Source organism: Castor canadensis, chromosome 1, assembly GCF_047511655.1.
Source record: "Castor canadensis chromosome 1, mCasCan1.hap1v2, whole genome shotgun sequence".
In the NCBI taxonomy this organism is placed as follows: domain Eukaryota; kingdom Metazoa; phylum Chordata; class Mammalia; order Rodentia; family Castoridae; genus Castor; species Castor canadensis.
Genome location: NC_133386.1, coordinates 173131510 through 173151414, shown reverse-complemented (window position 1 = coordinate 173151414; position 19905 = coordinate 173131510). Strand labels below are relative to the sequence as shown.

Below are 19905 nucleotides of genomic sequence, written 5' to 3'. Positions count from 1 at the left end.
CCAGGCTTTCCTGCTGGAGTCCCTCCTGAGCCACCTTAACAATCGAGGCCATGGCTTGAGCCACCTATCCTATTATTTTTTGCATATTATTTTTCTTAAATCAGACCCTTTTTTCAATGCCACTATATTTACAGAGAAAACAAGTGGTAACATCATTTACCAGAAGTGTAGTATCACTCAATAATCAACTCAATGCAAACAAAACAATGCCACCTAATCCTAAGTAGAGGCCAGGAATGGTGGCTCACTTACTTAATACCAGTTCTTATGAGGTAGAGGAAAGAGGATCGAGGTTCAAGGCTGGCCCTGGCAAAAAGCATGAAGCCTATCTGAAAAACAAACTAAAAGCAAAAGAACTGTTGGTGGAGCTCAAGTGATAGAGCTCTTGGAGCACAGGGCCTTGAGTTCAATCCCCATTACTGCCAAAAAATAAACCCACAAATAAATAAACCTTAACTAGACAGTGGTCCTAGTTGAAGTCACCACGTTCAAGGCCGGGAAAAGAGAAAAAGACATAACTGCAGCACACAAGACTCTCTGTGGCATGATCACAATAGCTAAAGAAAAATAAAAAAGGGAACCACTTTGCTACTTTGAGCTCTAATGCCAGTTAGTGCCACTTTGGGTCAACTAAATGGTTTCAGGTTTATGTGGTGGATAATTGCCCCCACTCTCCAAACTGAACATCTGCTCTGCAAAGAGGAGGGAATCTTACTGGGTGCTGGTGGCTCAGGCCTGTAATCTTAGCTACTCAGGAGGCAGAAATCAGAAGGATCATGGTTCAAAGCCAGCCCAGACAAATAGTGCTCAAGACCCTATGTCAAAAGTATGCATCACAAAAAAAAAGGGCTGGGGAAGTGGCTCAAGTATTAGAACACTTGAGTTGCAAGCATGAGACCCTGAGTTCAAACCCCACTCCCGCCCAAAAAAAAAAAAAAAAAGTAGGGAACCAAATATTTAAAAAACAACAGCAATGCAGAAAAAAAGATTTTAAGATACAAGTCTTGAGGTCTACATTTTAGCAAAGTAGTATCTAGGAGGCCTTCTTTCCAGTCTAATACTTTAAATAAGGAAAACCCCAGATTGAAAGATATGAAAACCAGTCCCCACCCCACAGCCCCAGAAAGAGACTAGATATTCACCCAGCAGTTTTACTGATTACACTCCTGATAGGAAATGACTAGTGGTTATTAGTTTTTAAGTATCTGGCATGTTTTGTAAGCAGTATTAACCACCCCCGAAAACCTCAGGGCTTCCCTTATAAACAAGTCCCCACCCAAGCACGCCTTCCCTACCATCCTAGGGGTGGCCCCAACGCCAAGACGACTGACATTTCAAACCTGAGTGAAACCATACCAACCCCTGTCGCTATCAAATGTCACAGAGAAAGGTAGCCAGGCCCAGTGGGTGTCTCCAGGTCTGACTGAAAAACCAGTTCCCAGTCACTGACTTTAAAATCAATCAGCCAGCACGGGAGGAGGGGGAGGCCAAGCCGGGCCTGAAGAGATCCACATTTGTGACTAATTAGCTCTTAATCTGCATGTTTTTCTCTCCCTGATAGGAGCTGTGGTCCAAACAGCTAAGACATACGACCCAAATGAGTTCCAGGCTTCTGGGTCTCGCCTGTTCAGATTTAGAGTAGCCATTTTCTTTTCTCTCTCTGTCTCTCTCTGTCTCTCTCTCTCTCTCTCCCCCCCATCTGTGTGTGTGTGTGTGTGTGTGTATGTGTGTGTGTGCATGTTTAACCGACATTTTTCATTCTTTTAAAGTGCACATAAAAGTTTAAGCTTCTTGAAACTTGAGAAGGAACAAATAATAAAAGGATATCTGTGTTTTTAAAACCTAAAATTTCTTTAAACTGTCTTAAAAGTATGCTGTACTTGGACAAGAAAAAATATAACCAATCTGAAACCAAGATCATCTGTGACTTGCCCATTAAAAGGGATAGATTACACTTTAGAATGTCACACAGGAATCCATATAAATTTAACAAACAATGTTATTCTCTCCTACTCCACACTGGTCATTAAGTACTTTATAAATAACAACTTGCATAGTCCTCACCACAACCTATAAGGTTAGGTCCTATTACTCCTGTATTGTAGAAGAGGAAACTAAAATACCTAAAGCCACTTGCTCAGCTAGAAAATGGCTCTGCTGGCCACAAGAACTCAGGTAGTCTGCCTCAAAGGTCCCATGCCTTTGACGACTGCCCTATGCTGCCCATACAATGCTCATACAATGACCTTAAAAAGTAAGCAGTATTTTTATTCCATTTTACAGATCAAGAAACTGAAGCAGAGAGATGAATAAAGCACCTTGCCCAAGCCCACTCAGCAAATAAATGAGTGAGAAGTGGGAACTCTAACTTCACTAAACTGTCACCCAGTTACTCACTGTCATCCAACACTTACCCACATCCCTTTGGTTAGTCAGGAAGGGAGCTTGTGTCCATGAATTAGAAACTGTCCTCTACTAAGACTCACAACCCCTTTACCACAGTGTGCAGGCAGGAAAGGAGGTTGGTGGTCAGATCCAAATTTGTCTTTAAAAGAAAATCCCAGATTTATACACAATGGAATTTTATGCAGCCATGAAGAAGAATAAAATGCTATCATTTGCAGATAAATGGATGGAACTGGACAACATCATTCTGAGTGAGGTTAGCCTGGCCCAAAAGACCAAAAATCATATGTTCTCCCTCATATGCGGACATTAGATCAAGGGCAAACACAACAAGGGGATTGGACTTTGAGCACATGATAAAGCGAGAGCACACGGGAGATATAAGGATAGGTAAAACACCCAAAAAACTAGATAGCATTTGTTGCCCTCAGTGCAGAGAAACTAATGCAGATACTTTAAAGCAACTGAGGCCAATAGGAGAAGGGGACCAGGAACTAGAGAAAAGGTTAGATCAAAAAGAATTAACCTAGAAGGTAACACACATGCACAGGAAATTAATGTGAGTCAACTCCCTGTATAGCTAACCTTATCTCAACCAGCAAAAACCCTTGTTCCTTCCTATTATTGCTTATACTCTCTCTTCAACAAAACTAGAGATAAGGGCAAAATAGTTTCTGCCTGGTAGCGAGGGGCTGGGGGTAGTAAGGGAAGGGACGGGGGGGGGGGGGGGGAAGAGGGGAGAAATGACCCAAACATTGTATACACATATGAATATAATAAAAAAAGAAAAAAAAAAGAATGTACCAGGAGGCATAGTGACAAGAAATAACTTGGCTAAAGGACACATAGACTTAAACCAACTACACATAGCACACAGGGCTAAGAGGAAATGTCCTCAGAGCAGCAGTCTCAAAGTGTGATTTGGGGTTCCCAGGGGGGATCTCCCAGGCCATTTCAAGGAGTCCACACAGTCAAAACTCTCTTCTCAGTAAAACTAAGCTGTTTTCACCTTTTCTCTTGCATCCTCCAGGCCTGCTCAGTGGAGCCATCCTAAGAGTAGGTGACATACAATATCATAACTGATCACAATGCAGATAGAAGAACCAGGCATCCTCTAAGAAGCTAGATGGGGAAGACATTTTCAAACACATAAAACAGTGTCACTCTTCTTGCCTCAGTGTTTATTCCGAGTTATTTTTCATAAAAGTGTGATGTTCCTATGTAATAGGCTTATTACTTAAATTAAGACATATTTGAAAGTGTCTGAGGCTTCATTTCTCAGTAGGATAAAGGCAGATGGACATTACCCAGATAAGCAATAATTTTTGAGAGCTTAAAGGAGTCCTGAGACCCAAAGGCCCAAGACCACTGCATGACCCTGTTATCTTCAGTAACTTTAGGGATCACATTCACCTGGGTCCCCTCCACCCCCATGTACTGTGTTGCTAACACTAGTGGGGACTCAGCAGATATAATGGTGACCAACCAGGTGTATATTGCCATCTCTTTGGGCATCTGGACCCACATGCAAGATAATGATGGAGCCTTGACCCACATAGCTTACCTGGAAATAGTCTGTAATGAACGACCCGAGTTCACTCTTGAGCAGCCTCCTGGGGAAAGAGAACACGGTCAAACAACCCTCGATGGTACAGCTCACTCATGGTGAACAGTTCCCAGCTCAGGACAATGACAATGTGCTCCCCAGCAGCACAGGGGCTGAGGCCAGGCCTGGAGCCAGCAAGCACATTCCTAGGTCCTGCTAAGACCCTCCACCCCCAGTGTTACTGCAGTAATGGGAATCCTAAGAGGTCCTCTTCTTAGTTCACACTGTAAAAGTGACACGTGAAGACAGCAATGCAGAAATCCTGGCTCTGACAGCTGGCCAAGGCATGCCAGGACACTCAGCTTTATGGGGGGGGAAATAGCAAAAGAAAGAAAGAAGCAAAGAAGAAAATGACTACCATTTTGCAATCTCTCACATTTTTTTTGCGAAGCATTATAGAGTTTAAAACACGTTTTCATATATTGTGCAACTGAGGATTTAAACTGTGCATGTATGTATGCATGGGTGTCAGTTATCCATCTTGTACAGATAAAGAAACCGAGGCTCAGAAGTCCCTCAAATAAATAGTGGCAGAATTCAGACCTTTCTCAAATTGAACATCTTTTCCCATAACCCCAACTCCCCTTGCCTCCAAATCTATCACAGACACCCAGACTTGAAATCCAACTTGTTACCATGGCCGGGTGTGGTTGTGCCACTCATTGTATGTAGATTAAGGCATTCTTCCCAGAGAACCATGGCAGAGAGATCAGAGATGCAATTTTGAGCTGCCCTGTATGCTGTACCAGGAGGATGAAGGTGAATAAGACAGACAAGGTCTCTACTTGCATGAAATTTCTGTGCTTAAGGTTGAGGAGGGGCACGTTCATAAACAAGCTTACAAGGTGATTTTCAAAGAGTCTTAAGTGCTAAGAAAAATTAAAGTTAAAAAACAAAACAGGGATTTGGCCACCAGATCTCTTCTCCCTACAATAAATAATGGGATTATTAATTTGATCCAAACAAGGTGAGGAAGCAAAAAAAAAAAAAAAAACACGAGTAACTGGCTGCTGAGATCCAGTGAGTTCTCTAGGGAGCAGACTCCATGACTTCAATGATGTCGTTTGCTCCTCCCACTGGCTATCATTATTAAGGAGCAAACACTCAAACTTCTGACAACCCTCAGTGGGATTAACTTCCCCCAAAATAAACTCAGACACTGTGCTCAAGATAGTGTTCTGTGTAGAAGACAGGCACAAGAATATTGAGACAGAAGACAAACATTCACGACTGAAATTTCCAGAAGAAGCCCTGGAAAGCTGCAGACACATGTTGAACAAAGGAAACACCTTCCTTTTCCTACAGTAGAAAAAATGTTGGATGGTAGATGCTGTATTTTGAGATTAAACTTAGTAGCATTAAGGCTCCTGGAGTGACACACCATCAACACATCCCAGGGGGTTCTCCCAGATATGGGCAGATCCGATCAGAGACAGGGTAGGCTTTGTCTCTGATCATTGTCATTTGTCTCTGGGTCATTGTTTGTCTTAAATACCAAGGCTAGAAGCATTCTGAGAGAGGAAACAGCAGCCTAGTGGACAGCCCCAAATGGATGGAGGCTTTGAAGAAGAAAGAGGTAAGGATTTTGCTTCTGACATGGTTGAGAGAGAGAGAGAGAGAGATCTCCTAACAAAGTCTTAGTAGCCACTGGGAAAGCTCCAAAGCATTGGTGAAGAAGCCATGCTTGTGAGAAAGTAGAAAAGCCGACTCCTTAGGGCACAGCTTCCCCTTGCCATGCTGAGCAACTAACCATTCTAAGATCAAATGACACACTGTGGAACTGGTGTCCCAAAGAACCCAGCCTCCCAGCCTGGGAAAACACTGTGCTCACGGAGATGTTACAGGAGAAATGAAAAGAGAAAGAAGGTATGGGGAAGGGGAGAACTTCAAAAAAAAAATGAGTGATGCTTCCTGGAGCAAGAAGGAGGAGGGATCTATGCCAGCGTAAAAATCCCGAGTTGGGGCTGGATATGGTTAAGTGTTGATCCCTGAGACATTCCCAGTGGTACTCAGGTAGCATCTATGATGTTGCCCAATTCAGGAATCCAAGAACCTTCCTCCTGTCCCTGCGTGGGAGGGCAGAAGAGACTGACTCCTATAGGGAGGGCAGATGAGGGTGTGCCCCACCAGTGGGGTAAGGCACGGCACCCTCATATTACAGCCAGGGCTGCAACAAGCTACAGAGCCTTAAGGAAAGCAAAACATCAGGCAGAATCGACTGCTAAAGGAGCAGAAGCTAAGAGTTGAAGCAACTACAGAGACAAAGACTTAGGGAAAGATTCTGAAGCCAGACACAGCCATATTGGGATGACAAGATGATGACTGGGAAGAATAAAATGGACACGAAACGGTGCCTTCTATCACACTGATAAGGGTGATGGTTAGTTCTTCACTGAGGAGGGAGCAGACACTCATGTAGGAACCTGTTTTATATCCTTTAAATGTAACGAACTATAGCCAGTGTCGGCAGGGGATCCTAAATACTTGTCCCTTTATCAAATCCTAAATTCAAAGCCTTCGATACCAGCCTTGTTTGTTTGTTTGTTTGAGCCAGGGTCATGCTGACCTTGGAATCTCCATGTAGTCCAGGCTGGCCTTAAACCCAAGACTGTCCTGCTTCAGCCTCTTGAGTGCTGGGATTACAGTCATGTATTGCCTCACTGTACATTACTGTATAGAGTTATCTGAACAGAAAGAATTCATCTGATGATTTAAGTCAGCTGGGCACAGAGACACATAGCTGTATTCCTAGCTATATGGAAGGTGGAGATAAGGGGGACTGAGGTTCAAGTCTAGTGTGGGCAAAAAGTTCACAAGACCCCATCTCAACCAATGGCTGGTTACATGCCTATCATTCCAGATATGCAGGGAAGCACAAACAGGAGCATCACAGTCCAGGATGGCCTGGATATAAAGCAAGAGCCTATCTTAAGGAAAAAAACCACAAAAGAAGCTGGCAGAGTAGCTCAAGTGGTAGAGCACCTGCCTGGCAAGCACAAGGCCCTGAGTTCAATCCCCAGTACTGCCAAAAATATATATAAAATTCTGAGTGGACAACTCAGTAAGCCACACTGCCCCACCTCCATTTTATTCGTCTGAGCATTATGAATCAGGTAATGTAACTGTGCATATGTGCAGTTTTTCATTGCAGCCAAATATAGGAATCCACACAAATACGTACCAGTACAGGGCTAACTTAAAAATTATGGTTCAGCCATACAATGGAACTCTACAGAATTATAAAAAAAAAAAAGGGAGAGGGAGTGAAGAAGTGCTCTAAGGATGATATGAAAAGATCTAAGTTATATCAAATTTAAAACAAGCAAGATGTAGAAGTGTGTACAACAGGCTGCCTTGCAAAACAAGAAGAGGAAAATAGGAATCCACATTTTCAGTTCTGCTCCTACAGCTGGCATCCAAGTCTGTGGGAGCTGTACAGTTTGGTTTTCAGTAGGCCCATCGAACTAAGATACATGGGACCTTGCTTTTAAAACACATATCCATCTTCGAAAGTTACGTGCAAAGGCACTGGGTTGTGTGTCCTCCTGCCCATCCTGAGGTAAGGGTCCGGAGAAGGTTGAAGCTATGATTAAAAATTAATTAGGGCAAAACAACACTTCAGCAAACTGTATTCCCTGACATTAGACAGACATACTGTCCTACAGACATCACACCACCCTGGCAGACTAGTCCAGTCTCCTGTACAGTGTCCCGTGCTGACAGTTGCATTTCCACAAGTATTCCTTATATATGTATGTAATGAAACACTGAGCGGGGGCTGGGAGCATGGCTCAAGTGATAGAGTGCCTGCTCAGCAAGCATGAGACCCTGAGCTCAAACGGGAAGGAAGGAAGGAAGGAAGGAAGAAAGGAAGGTAGGAAGAGGGAGAAAAGAAACCGAGTTGGGTATGGTACCACACACTTGAAAGCCCAGCACTCCAAAGATAGAAGAATCAAAAGTTCAAGGACAGCCTGGGCTACATAGCGAGACCCTGTCTCAAAAACTAAAAACAAAAAATTTATAACGAATACCCAGTAAGTTACTACTTTCATAATACTTATCTTTGAAAAAGAGGTGACAGGAACTGTGATGCTTGTAATAAATTTGTCATTTTTGAACCATGTGAATACAATCCTATTCAAAAACATTTTTAAAGGTTCTAAAATTAACAATAACCATTGCCAAGGTTACTGCACAATGGCCTGAAGCCTAAGAAGAAATTCTAGGAATGAGTCCCCAGCAAGGGCACAGGGTCAGGAAGCAACCATCATAAGAGTGGCAGAGAATCCTGAAAGTCCTGGGAACCAACCCATCTGGACCTGCCTCTAGCTGGTAACCTGACAACCTTTGTTCCAAGGTAGCCAGAGCCAGAGGAGGTGAGGAAAGGGGGCCAGAAGCACTAAAGGCCAGGCCGCCATGTGAGCAGATCACAGCTGAGTCAGGTGCAAATCTGCTCTGCACTATGTCTATTCTGCTTGTACTTGGCCTCCAAGGAAAAGGCACTTCTGAAATTCTCTACTCTTGTCTCAGCAGAATAAGAGAAAGGGGTGTTTCTACACAACTATCTCGATAATACTGTCGGTGGTAGAACTTGGTAGAAGCTTCCCCACTTACGAGACACAGTCTCCCCTCACACATACACACACACACAAAAAAAAGAAAGAAAGTATGGCGAATAGGAACCCTATTCATTAATTCTCTGAATCATAATAATTTACTAGAAACCTGCTATGTATCAGACATAGTGCTGTATACAAGAAAAAAAAGGATGAAACTGATCAGACAATGATTTTCTCCTTCTTGGACCATTCTCTCATGGGCAGAGGAGACTTGTCTTATCCAAAAATTAAGAAAAAAAAGTAATAAAATTATACATACATATACAGGCATCAGACACACAGGCCCAAATCAGAGTGGGACAATCTCCCCACTGAAGTCTAGCTTGCTAATTTAATTTGTAAAGCACAAGAAACAGAAGAAAAGCAGGAGGAAGAAAACCAAATTAAAGAGCCTGTGGTTTGCAGTTCCCTGCATGTGAAAAGATGAAAATCCTAATGCCTGATGCCCAGGACACAGGTTCCTACAAGGTTCAGAAGCCAAGGTAGCAGTCTCCCTTCTCCTTTTTCCAGTCTTTCCTGAGATTTCTTCTCTATCAACAAAAAAGCAATTATTCACTGGAATAAAATTAAATAAACTGCTGAGCAAATCCTTTGGTCCTTCTTACTTCCGTTTCCTCAACTAGTGTATTGGAATAGTAAGAAAACCTACTTGGCAGAAGTTTCTAGAACAGCATCTGGCCAAACAGGCATTGGCCCCTCTAATTCTACCCAGGTCCTAAGGACTCCATCCTGTTGCTTCTCAGCACTTCTTACCAGGACAACCCAACTGGCATTGCCTAAGCCTGGGATTACGGACCCAAAGGAGACTCCTGAAGGGGCCATTTTTGGTCAAGGGGACCACCGCAACCAAAGAGTTAGCTGGAGACAGAAGGTGGAGACAAACTAGAGAAAAAGGCTGCTGGGATTGGAGACTGACATGAACACAACCTCTCAGCTCAAGCAGAAGCCACACACAACCAGTTTCACATTCCAGAAAGGACATTCATGTCCAACTCCATTTGAAAAAAGAATTCTGCTGCTAACAACCACCTCCAGCCCAAGCCACTGAGCTCAAAGGACAAGGAAGCTGTAGAGCAGAATCATGGGAAGGGAATGTTGACGTGGGACTCAGCCACAAAGGGAAATGACATGAAGTTCAGTGAGAAGCCAAAGGGAGCCATGTACAGAAAAAGGGGAACCATTCACCCATCTGTATTGTCTCACCCCTTCTCCCTCCCAGGCTGACCAGCTGAGATACTACTCCCATTGGTAGGACTTCCTGTTAGACCTGAACCTGTGATCTCACTCCTCACTGTCACTCATGTGGGTCTGGAGGAAAAGGAAGGCACCACCAAAGTTGGGAGGCACCAGGACCACATACAGATCCCACAGGGGCAGAAGGGACTTAGAGAAACCACCTTGGACCCAAATCACAGTCTCCCTCACACACAGGCAAAGTCACGCTGCCTGCCCACTTCTCTTCCCAGGTGAGGTTAAAGATGAGGCAGGTGCTTCAGTTCCACCAGGAGGAGTCAGGACAGGAACATCAGCTGTTAAATGCACTGGTACCATTTGGTTTCAATCTGAGGGGCTGCCTCAGATTTCCCCAAGTACCTAGGTTCCTTTGCAAAAGCCAGACTGCCTAAGATTCAGGCACAACCAGGGCCCTCCAGAGCCCTGTGCCCAACATTATGGCTGGGCAATGACCATGCAACCTGATGGCTCCTTTGTCTGCAGGTCCCACACCTTGCTTCTGCATAGGACTCATCTCAAGGAGGCAGTCCCGGTGTCTTTTAAGCAGTAACTGGAAATATCCTTTTCATCCTTTGGCCAGTTCCACTGGGACCCATCGGGGGTGGTGTCCTTGATTTAGGCACAATGCTAATGTTCCCAACTCTCCACTGCCTGCACTCCAGTGGTGGAAACCAACAACAGGCATGTCCTGAGCCTTAATTATGTGGTGCTCACTGTCCTGGGCAGCTTGCACAGCTTCCCACGTAGGAGCGTACCCTCCTTTGCAGATGAGGAGACGATACTCAGAGCAACTCAAGTGAGGCCCCCCTGAATGTCAGTCAGCGGTACCCCCATGCCCACACAGGCAGGCCAGGAAGGATGAGGACTTAGGAGAACCTTGTAGAGCCAGCAGTCAGGGTTTGCCACCCCCCCACCTCTGACCGGTTCCATGCCAGACTGTGGACCCAGCGTTGCCAGCTCTGAATTTTCCAGAGAGACCAGAAACCTGGAATTTTAGGGGAAACCACTAGATTTCTAAACAATATGTAAGCCAAGTACCACAGAGGCCAGCTGCATAGGATTCTGATTGCCACTTCCCTCTAAGTACCTTCCTGTCTATCTCCCAACCATAGCAGTCACAAGGTCCCAACACAAGATCAGGCAGAGCCACCTGGGTTCACAGACAGTCACCTCAGTCCCTCCCAAGTGAGGGTTCTCAGAAGAAAATGTCCCCCACTCACCTTGTAGTCTATAAGTGAGCCCATGCCCAGGTAATTCAGACCCAAATCTGTGCAATGCCAACTCTGTGTATCTCCTGCACCTAAATGCAACACAGCAGGCTTGGGTTCAAATCCCAGCTCAGGTACTCTGTAGGGAGATAAGTGTGGTGAGTTATTCCACTTCTGTGTGCCTATATTTCCTCACCCGGAAGACAGGGAGACTGCATCTGCCTCAGGGGAGACAGGGAATGTACAAGAGAGAACACACAGAGAACACTTGGAAGGTCCTGGCTCACACCACGCTCAGCTGGTGTCTGCTATGATCATTACCTCATGGAATCACGCCTCAGACTGGCCTCCTCAGCCAGCCTGTGGGTGGGACCCAGGCTCCCCTTCTTCTCACTTCACCCCAACACTTCCCCTAACTACAGTCAACAGACTCTGTGAGAGCTGGAAAACTCTGAGGTGGATTTCCCTCCGGGTTCAGGCGGCCAGCTGACTCCGTAGGAGGATGCTTCACTGCAGACAGTCAGAGATCAAGTGCAGTTCTTGGAACCTTGAAAATCTACCAGTTTTCCTTCAGCCACCTCCTCCCTCCCTGAGAACAGAAGTAGGATGGTTGGAGAGAGAAGGAAAATATGCATTTCCTGCTGCAGATAACTCATCTCTGGCTTCCGGAAAGCTCATCACTGAGCATTTACTTCTGCAGAGAAAAAGTCCTTCCAGGGAGTGGAGAGCACAGGGTGTGGGGTGCAAGACACTCATGTCCATAGCTGCCCCTTCCACCTGACTGCCATCAGCATCCTTCAGGTTCCAACTTAGGGATCACTTCCCTCTAAATTTAATTATGTGCCCATATTTCACACAGCCCAATACTCAGGGTTCTGCTACCATTCCACTTAAAACATCTGAATGTGACTGCTCAGTTCCCCTCTCTCACTCTCACCCAAGAGAGCAAGAGCCACCTATCTCAATGGCTGCCCCACCACCGGGCAGATCACACACTCATTTGTTAATGCAGCATCAAAGACACCTCCTCCTATACACACTCCCTCAACTACTCAAAAACGTGAAAGCCATTTAACAATCTGCTTGCACAGGTTTTTACTAGACCAAGTCTTGAACGTTCCACTTTTCTTGCTCTCCCAGGCCACAGAAGTCAGTAGAAACATGGACTGTTGAGGAAAAATGTGCTCCGTGTCAGAGCTCAGCCACTCCTAATTCTGAAAGGGTTTGTGACACCCAACCAAACCTTGAAGTCACACTTAGCTTCATTGGCCAGATGTGGCCAATCAGGAGTGAGGCTGGAGAGGGATGTTAAAAACCACGTCACTGTCACAAAAAGAATTCAAATGGGATAGTGTCCAGGTTCAGCCCAAGCTGGGGCAGACAGAAATTCAGGAAAGCCAGAATTGTAGATTGGGATGACTGGTGAGTTAGCCGGATATGTGTATTTTAAAAGATCATTTTCTTGCTTTTAGGGATATAATACATGATGCAAGCTCTGCCTCCTTCGAGCTCTGCCTCCTTAAGGTACTTTCAACAGAAAACATTCTGATTTAGAGTTTTCATATCAACAGACCATGAGCCTTAACTATTATTTCAAGAAAATTGGCCACTCTGTTTCTGATGGATTTATTCTTAAAATATGGAAACACTTGTCTCTAAATTCAAACTTAACTACCTGCAGTCCTAAGTTCTTCTTCCTACTGACTTCAATGGCTATCTGTTAAAATACAAACTAGAGTTCATTCTCAGTAATGCATCTTAAGAGAAAAGGCCAATTTTTATGATGACTGCATTATAGGACCCACTTATATAAGACATTCACCTTCCTGGCATCCTTTGCATTGGCTAAGATTTATATACTTTCACATTTTCCAGGCACTTCCTAAATTCACAGTAGAAAGAGGGCCTGGGATGAGTGACCCAGGAAGATTTTTTTCAGGCTTTCACACTGGACTTGGACAACCCATCAAAAAGTTTATTACCATTTGGCTTGAGAAGAATGGAGAACTGAGAGAGTCATTTCTTTTTTTTTTTTTTATTAGTTTTCCCCTCTCATTGTTTCTTTAGAGAGTCATTTCTTCTTGTTCTTGTCTCTGCAGAAAGAAAAAACAACTGGCTCTCCTTGTAAGAACTCAGCTTCACTCAAACTTCAATTCCAAGCACAGTCTTTGAGGCACCTATTAAAAAGGACTTCAACTCATCCAAATCCTGGAGAAATCTTTAAGCAAAACCTTCCATGGGACAACCAGTTACCTCTGCTGTGCTCCCATTCAGATCACTTATCACTAAGTGTTCCTAATAAAAATGGTAAGACTAATATTATCATACTAAGGACTCTTTAGCATTATCTCAATCCTTCCAACCACTGGAAGGATTATCACTCTCATTTTATAAAAGAAAAATCAGACTTAGGAAAATTTGGCCACTCACCCAAGCTCACAAGACTCAAGCAGTCTGAATCCAAAAACTACTCTCTTAAGTCAAAACATTCTACTGGCACATAGTAGGACAGTTACAACTGACTGAAAAAAAATCAGCTTGGCAACTTAGCCTTCTCGCCTTCCACATCTTCTTTCACATGGACATCCCCACCATCCTGTGCCCTCCACACTCATGCCTCAGCCTGCTGAGTTTATGGATCTCTTCTGCAAAAAAGGTCTTCAAGAGGAAAAAGAAAGGGAAATTCAAAACTCAAGTGCCTATTAGAATATGGTCCAAGGACAACTTGTCTCTTTCAGGGTTTCAGGTCCTCAGTAGGATAACTGAGTTCATTTCTACAGAGGCACCTGCAGATGTGGTAGGCTTGCTTTACACACCCTGAGACACCCATGTCACATATATGGGCTGGGACACATGTCTTGTTCCCAGTGGTACCTCAAGCCTCTGTGATGTGAAGGCCTGTCTACACTCCAGCCACTCTCTTAGAGAGGCCAGGGATGGAAGGTTCAGAAACAAGGGCAGTTCAAGTTCTGGGTTCTGAAAGCCATGACTTAGTCTGGGCTCAATTTGCACCTGAGCAGGTAATTTTAAACCCCAACCATCTGTGGTTCCCACCAGTCTGAAAAATCACTGAAAACAGAGAGGAACATCTAGGGGCATCCCCAACACCAGAAAGATGTGGAGAAGTGTCGCTCCTCAGTGGGGTGTTAGAATCAGCAGGCTATAAGAGATGGGCTCACAGAGGCTCCATGAAAGGAACTATGCCAGACAGAAAGATCAGAAACCATCAGCTTAACCATCCTCCCAAGAAAGGACTTCTCCCACTGACACGGCATGGTACGAAGAGCAAGGGTGTTTACCATGAACTGAATTATGTCCCCCCAAGTTCCCATGTCAAAGCTCTCCCCTTCAATGGGATGGCATTTGGAAATGGGGCTTTTGGAAGGCGATTAGGTTAAGAGGAGGTGATTTGAGCAGGCTCCTCAAGATGGACTAGAGTCCTCTCCAAAGAGCTCCTCTCCTCACCTCCAACATATAAAGAAGAGATCATGTGAGTACTCAGTGAGATGGTAACCACCCACAAGACAGAAAGTGGGCCAGAAATGAATATCAAGCACCTTGATTGATCTTGGATTGCCCAGTCTTCAGAACAATGAGAAATAAACTTCTGCTGTTTAAGCCACCCAGTGTTTGTTAAGATGTTTGTGGTGGCAGCCTGAGCAGAAAAATAAAGTTGTCTATGTGAGGCAAGAGTTCAAATCCTGACTACATCCTTCCAGCTGTGTGACCTCGGGCAACCTATTTAGTTTCTCTTATCCACAATTCTCTCCTGTGTAAACTATTCATAACAAAGGCCTGTGAGGAGGCTGGATGTGCTGGGATAGGTGAGGTGCCTAGCGCTGTCGGGGATGCAAAACCCTCCAGCAGTAATGCCTCTTTACACAGGCGATGCTACACTATGGGCCCTCTTGGTAATAGGTAGCTTGTTGGGCACACTCACAGACCAGATCTGTTTTATTTGGCTTGCATCAATGTTTGGGGAAATCTGGATTCTTTACAAACATTTAAAAGTCAGAAAATTTCACATCAAAATCACAATTTCTAGTTCTTCTTGAGAAATAAGATCTGTCACTGGAACTGTGTTCTGGCAGAATAATTCCCCTTTTGACAAAGGCCAGGAGCTTGTCGCCATGCCAGCTTTGTCACTTAGAAAACCTGCTTTGGCTGGGCATTGGCGGCTCATGCCTGTAATCCTAGCTACTCAGGAAGCAGAGATTAGGAGTATCCCAGTTTGAAGCCAGCCTGGGGAAATAATTCACAAGACCCTATCTCGAAAATACCTAACACAAAGGGGGCTGGTGGAGTGGCTCAAGGTGTAGGTCCTGAGTTCAAGCCCCAGTACCTCAAAAAAAAAAAAAAGAAAGAAAACTTGCTCAGCCCCTGAGGGCTGCTCACTTCACAGTCAGCACCCAGGGCTAGTGGAGCTGGTGAAGTCAGGCTCAGACTGTCTGTTTCTAGCTGTCCACAAACAGATTTTAAGTACAATTTCAGGATCCATGTCCCGAAGCAAGGAACAATTAGCACATTCTGGAGTCACCTTTTTATTTATTTACACTTCTACTGGGAGCTAAAGAACCTAGTGGAAAGGCCAGGACCTCAGTTCTTGGAGTAAAACTGAGCTTTTGCAACTTGGGGGTTGGTGACCTAGCTTTGCCCCTGACACGCATGTTTTTGGGATCTCAGTTTCCTCCCTGTGAAATGATGCCTCTGCCTGGACAATCCTTTTGTCTCTTTCCATATTTATGCAACTATGATGTGAAATTCAAGTACACCCATAGAAATTTAACATAACTCTGTTTACTTATGAGCTTTAAAGGTGTTAATGAAAGAAGAGCTCTTAAAACATTCCCCCGACCTCAACACAAGCCTTAACTCAGTAGAAACAGGACCCGAAAATGGCTTTGTTTATTGTTCTGCCCACTTCAGGGTTGGGTCTTGCACTTAACATACCCAGAGAGGAAAATACACAAAGGCACTGGAACACTGGCTGTTTAACCTCCTTTACCTAGCAGACACTGGTGCTCTGAGTCCTGCCCAACTCTCTGCCTTCATTTTACCAAGACACAAACCCAACCACTACCCAACCTCTGATGTTCCATGCACATGAGCCTTCTGTCAGTTCCACTGCAACCACAGGACCTTTGCACCTGCAGTTACCATTTCCTGGAGCCTTCTTTACCTGGTGAATCCTCACTGTCCCTAAGATCATAACACAAGCATCACCTCCTTTGCCCCTGGTCTCCTTGGCAAGAGATGTCCATCATCACATCAGCTGTGTTATAGCACTCTTACAGATATGATTAATTGACTAATGATTATCTCCTGAACTGATATAAATTCCAGGAGAGTAGGTTCCACATCTGTCTTTGCTCCTGGTTGTCTCTGTAGTGCCTGACCAACAGGGAGGTACTCAATATTTCTTGGTAAGTCTCTTACTAAAAGGAAGGACAGCAATAAATTCCAGGGTCTTTGGTTCTAACCACTAAGTCATATTGCCTAATACAGTGCCTAACAAATTAAGCAGAGCACAATAAATGACAGCTACCTCTATCCCTACACCCCCTAAAACACAAACAAATGGGTGAATTCACTCAGGGCCAGAAGCCTAGATAGATGAAGGTTTTAGAACTCGACAGGCAGCAAGAACAAAGCAGGAAAACAAAGCAAAGAAAACAAAGCAAAACAAACAACAAAAACCGTAACTGAAGGCTTCTGGAGCAGTAGCCCTGTGGCTCAGCACAGGGGACCCGTGCTGGCCTGGCCTGTGACATACCTGATATTTTCATTCAGTGCATAGAGCTCATTGCTTTGTAATCCGCCCCCTTTGAAAACATTGATCACAGCCGTCTGGACACTGTAGAGAAACAACACAGGGTCAGATGATCTGCTTCCAGGGCTGTTTCCACAAATAGATCAGGGCGAAGGCGGGTGGGAAGAGCCTGGAAGCCATGGCACAAACATGGCACAAACTCTCTTGCAGGCCACCTGAGGCTTCCACCTTCGCCTCAGTGGCAGCCCACGCTGAGCAGCCACAACAAAGGGCAGGTAGCAGGATCTACTCTCAGGAAATTGTGTGGCCAGCACCATTGGCCTGGGAGCATTCAAAGTGGCCTTGTCAGGAAGCAGGACCTGACCCTGCTTGGGTTCCTTTAGCTGGAAGGCCACTATCTTCCTAGGGTGGGTTGGAGACCTGGGGTAATTGCAATTGATAATTCCTCGCCTTTCAAATATAGCCTTTCCTGTAAGCAGGAGAGCCTCCCTGGGGCCTTTGACTCCCACCCCAGGATGTGTGCAGGCTGAGTCCCTTAAGGGGCCACAGTTAGGGCTTCACTCCACATTCTCAGAACTCCAGCCCAAAATGACCACAATGGAGCTGATTACAAGCTTGTCTTGGCCTTTTGTAAAGAACAAGGATCCACCCAACACCGAAACATCTCAGAGGCCTCTTCATCCCCATCAGCAGAGCTGTGATTTCTGTGTCCATGCTCAAAAACTTCTGTAAGGACCCAAACTATAAAGAATTCAGTAACTCATTAAAAGCAAGACGCAATTAAATTATCCCAAAAGTACCTGCATAAATTTGGAAGGTAGTTGCCCACATAGGCGTAAGACAATACGGATTCAGTCTGCTCAGGGCTTGATACGTAAGATCAGCTAAACACCCCCCAAAACTGCCACTGTCTCCTCTCCCAAGTGCCTGTGGTTCCCAGGGACTGAAGATCTTTAGCTGACACCACTGAGCTTTTTGCAGATAACATGTCAAATGTTCCCAGAGGGGAAGCAGATTACTTGAGGTCACTTATATGATCCACCCTTGCACACTTGGGAGCGACTAAGGAACACGAGCAGTAACAGTAAATTACAACCCCACTGTCCCTGACAGGTTAACTGCCTGATAGGCCTGTGCTCTCACTCAAATAGCTTTCTCACTATGAAAACAAGGAACACTAACAGACACGACAGATGTCAGAAAATTTGCTCTCTCCATCATTTGTCTCTATCATCATGACCTTCCAGAGCAGACACCCCAGAAGCAGCACACAGACACTGAGATAGTCACCAGATGCCCCCTGGCCATGCCTTAGCCTTAGAAGCCCTCTAGTCCACCCCCCTCCACCTCTTTACCTGTTCCAGGCAGAGTTGGAGCTCAGCTGCAGAGCCTGCCGGGTGGCTTGGAACCTGGGCAGATCACTGAGCACTGGGGAACTCATGAAGCGTGGTCTGGGCCTGCGGAAGGAGCCCATCTTGTGGAACTCGATGGGCAGGAGTGGAGCGAGGCCACGGGTCATAAGTCCAGGTAACGGCTCAGCTTTGCCTCTATGACCAGAAGGTTCTGGCTGCCCACAGAAAGGGCTCCTCCCAGAGCTGCCTCCTGGCCCTCAGGCTTGCTTAAAACCACACGTTTATCCAACACCTAAAAAGAGAGAGCAGCCTTTATTGAGAACTCCTGAGCAGAGGAGGCCCCATCATAAAGAAAGTTGGCCAGGACCAAACTATCATAAAAATAACTCAGAGACAGCAAGAGCTCGATTGCTCTTGGCTTCCCTTTACAAATTTTCACAGGTCTCTTTTTGGTTTTAACAATGTGGTCACCTCAGAGTGGAAAACCAGAGACTACCAGGCCAGACAGAAGCCAGTGCCACAAAACTTGATCTCTAAGCTGTCCTTGATTCTTGTTCCTGTGCACATCCACCAGCCTGGCATTGCCTGGGTTTCTGTAGACCCTCAGTGTTGTGCTTTAAGCAATGGCTTTGTTGTTGTTGTTTTTATTGCAGTTTTGTTTCAGTAGTGCTTAGGATCAAATCCAGGGCATATCAGAGCTATACCCCCAGCTCAAGGAGACAGCTTTTTAAGTGCCTGAAGGAGACAACAATGGCTCCTTGCCCTGGTATCAAAGACCTTCCCCAGTGCATCCTGCTGGTCCATGAATGAGTCTCAGTACTTCCCAAAGCAACAGGCATATCTCCTCCCTGCCCCTTACCTGTCACTCACTCATTCACTCCATCAGGTCATAGTTATTGAGTGTCTCCAGTTTACTAGCCACTGTAAGATGTGGAGCACACAGAGGTATCTGAGGTCCAGGCCCTGCTCTCCAGAGGCTTACAGTCTATGGGAAACAATTCACGACCTGATTCATGCAAGAAATAGTCATTTAGCACCTACGTGCTCCAGGCACTTGGGCACTGGGACCATGTGCCGGCCTACAGTCCCTCCCCAGGCCGTTTCATGAATACTCAATCCCCTTCCTGGGCTTCTGATCCTATCTATCACGCCCCTTCTTCCAGAATTCTCTTCCTTCTGCTCTTTGCTTATATCTAAATCCAACTCACCCTACAAGGTTGCCACCTTGCGGCAGGTCATGAGAGACTTTATGGGAGTGTGGGTAAAGGCAGTGCATTTGGAGGGAACCTGGGTTCAAGTTATGACTCGGCCACTCCTGGGTTGTGTGACTTTGGACACAAACTCTCAAGTCCTCTTACTTAGCACCAACCTCACAGGACTGTGGATCTCGTGTCTAAGGTCAAGTGACATGTCCAGCAGAATGGCCAACCCAAAGTCCTCAAGGGCTGGCTAGGTCCCTTCAGAAGAGCTTCTTTCTCTCCTCCATCCTTTGGACATATCATTTCAGTCTCACTTTTTTTAACTACTTTTCTATTACTCCAATTACATGTATATTTTGGCTATTAGATGTCGTCTTACAGATCATTACACACTGTTCACCTATTTGGATTCATTTTTTTCTCCATTCATTTTATCTTCTCTTTTTAAATTTTATTTTATTTATTGATTTTGAAACAAGGGCTTGCTATGTAGCCTAGGCTACCCAAACTCA

At 45.1% G+C, this 19905-nt stretch overlaps 1 protein-coding gene across 11 annotated transcripts in view; it reads right to left on the bottom strand.

Moving 5' to 3' along the window:
* Nucleotides 1-19905, bottom strand: part of Prr5l (proline rich 5 like) — a 160786-nt gene that overhangs the window by 39213 nt on the left and 101668 nt on the right. For 9 of the 11 annotated variants that reach the window (XM_074044606.1, XM_074044615.1, XM_074044611.1 and 6 more), the window contains 3 exons: nucleotides 18198-18486; nucleotides 16846-16926; nucleotides 3971-4019 (listed from right to left, as the gene is read on the bottom strand). In XM_074044606.1, the coding sequence (XP_073900707.1) occupies nucleotides 3971-4019; nucleotides 16846-16926; nucleotides 18198-18361 (294 nt within the window). In that variant the 5' untranslated portion in view covers nucleotides 18362-18486. Of the gene's footprint in view, nucleotides 1-3415; nucleotides 3885-3970; nucleotides 4020-16845; nucleotides 16927-18197; nucleotides 18487-19905 lie in introns of those variants that run through there. The other 2 variants (XM_074044621.1, XM_074044622.1) reach the window with 2 other exon arrangements.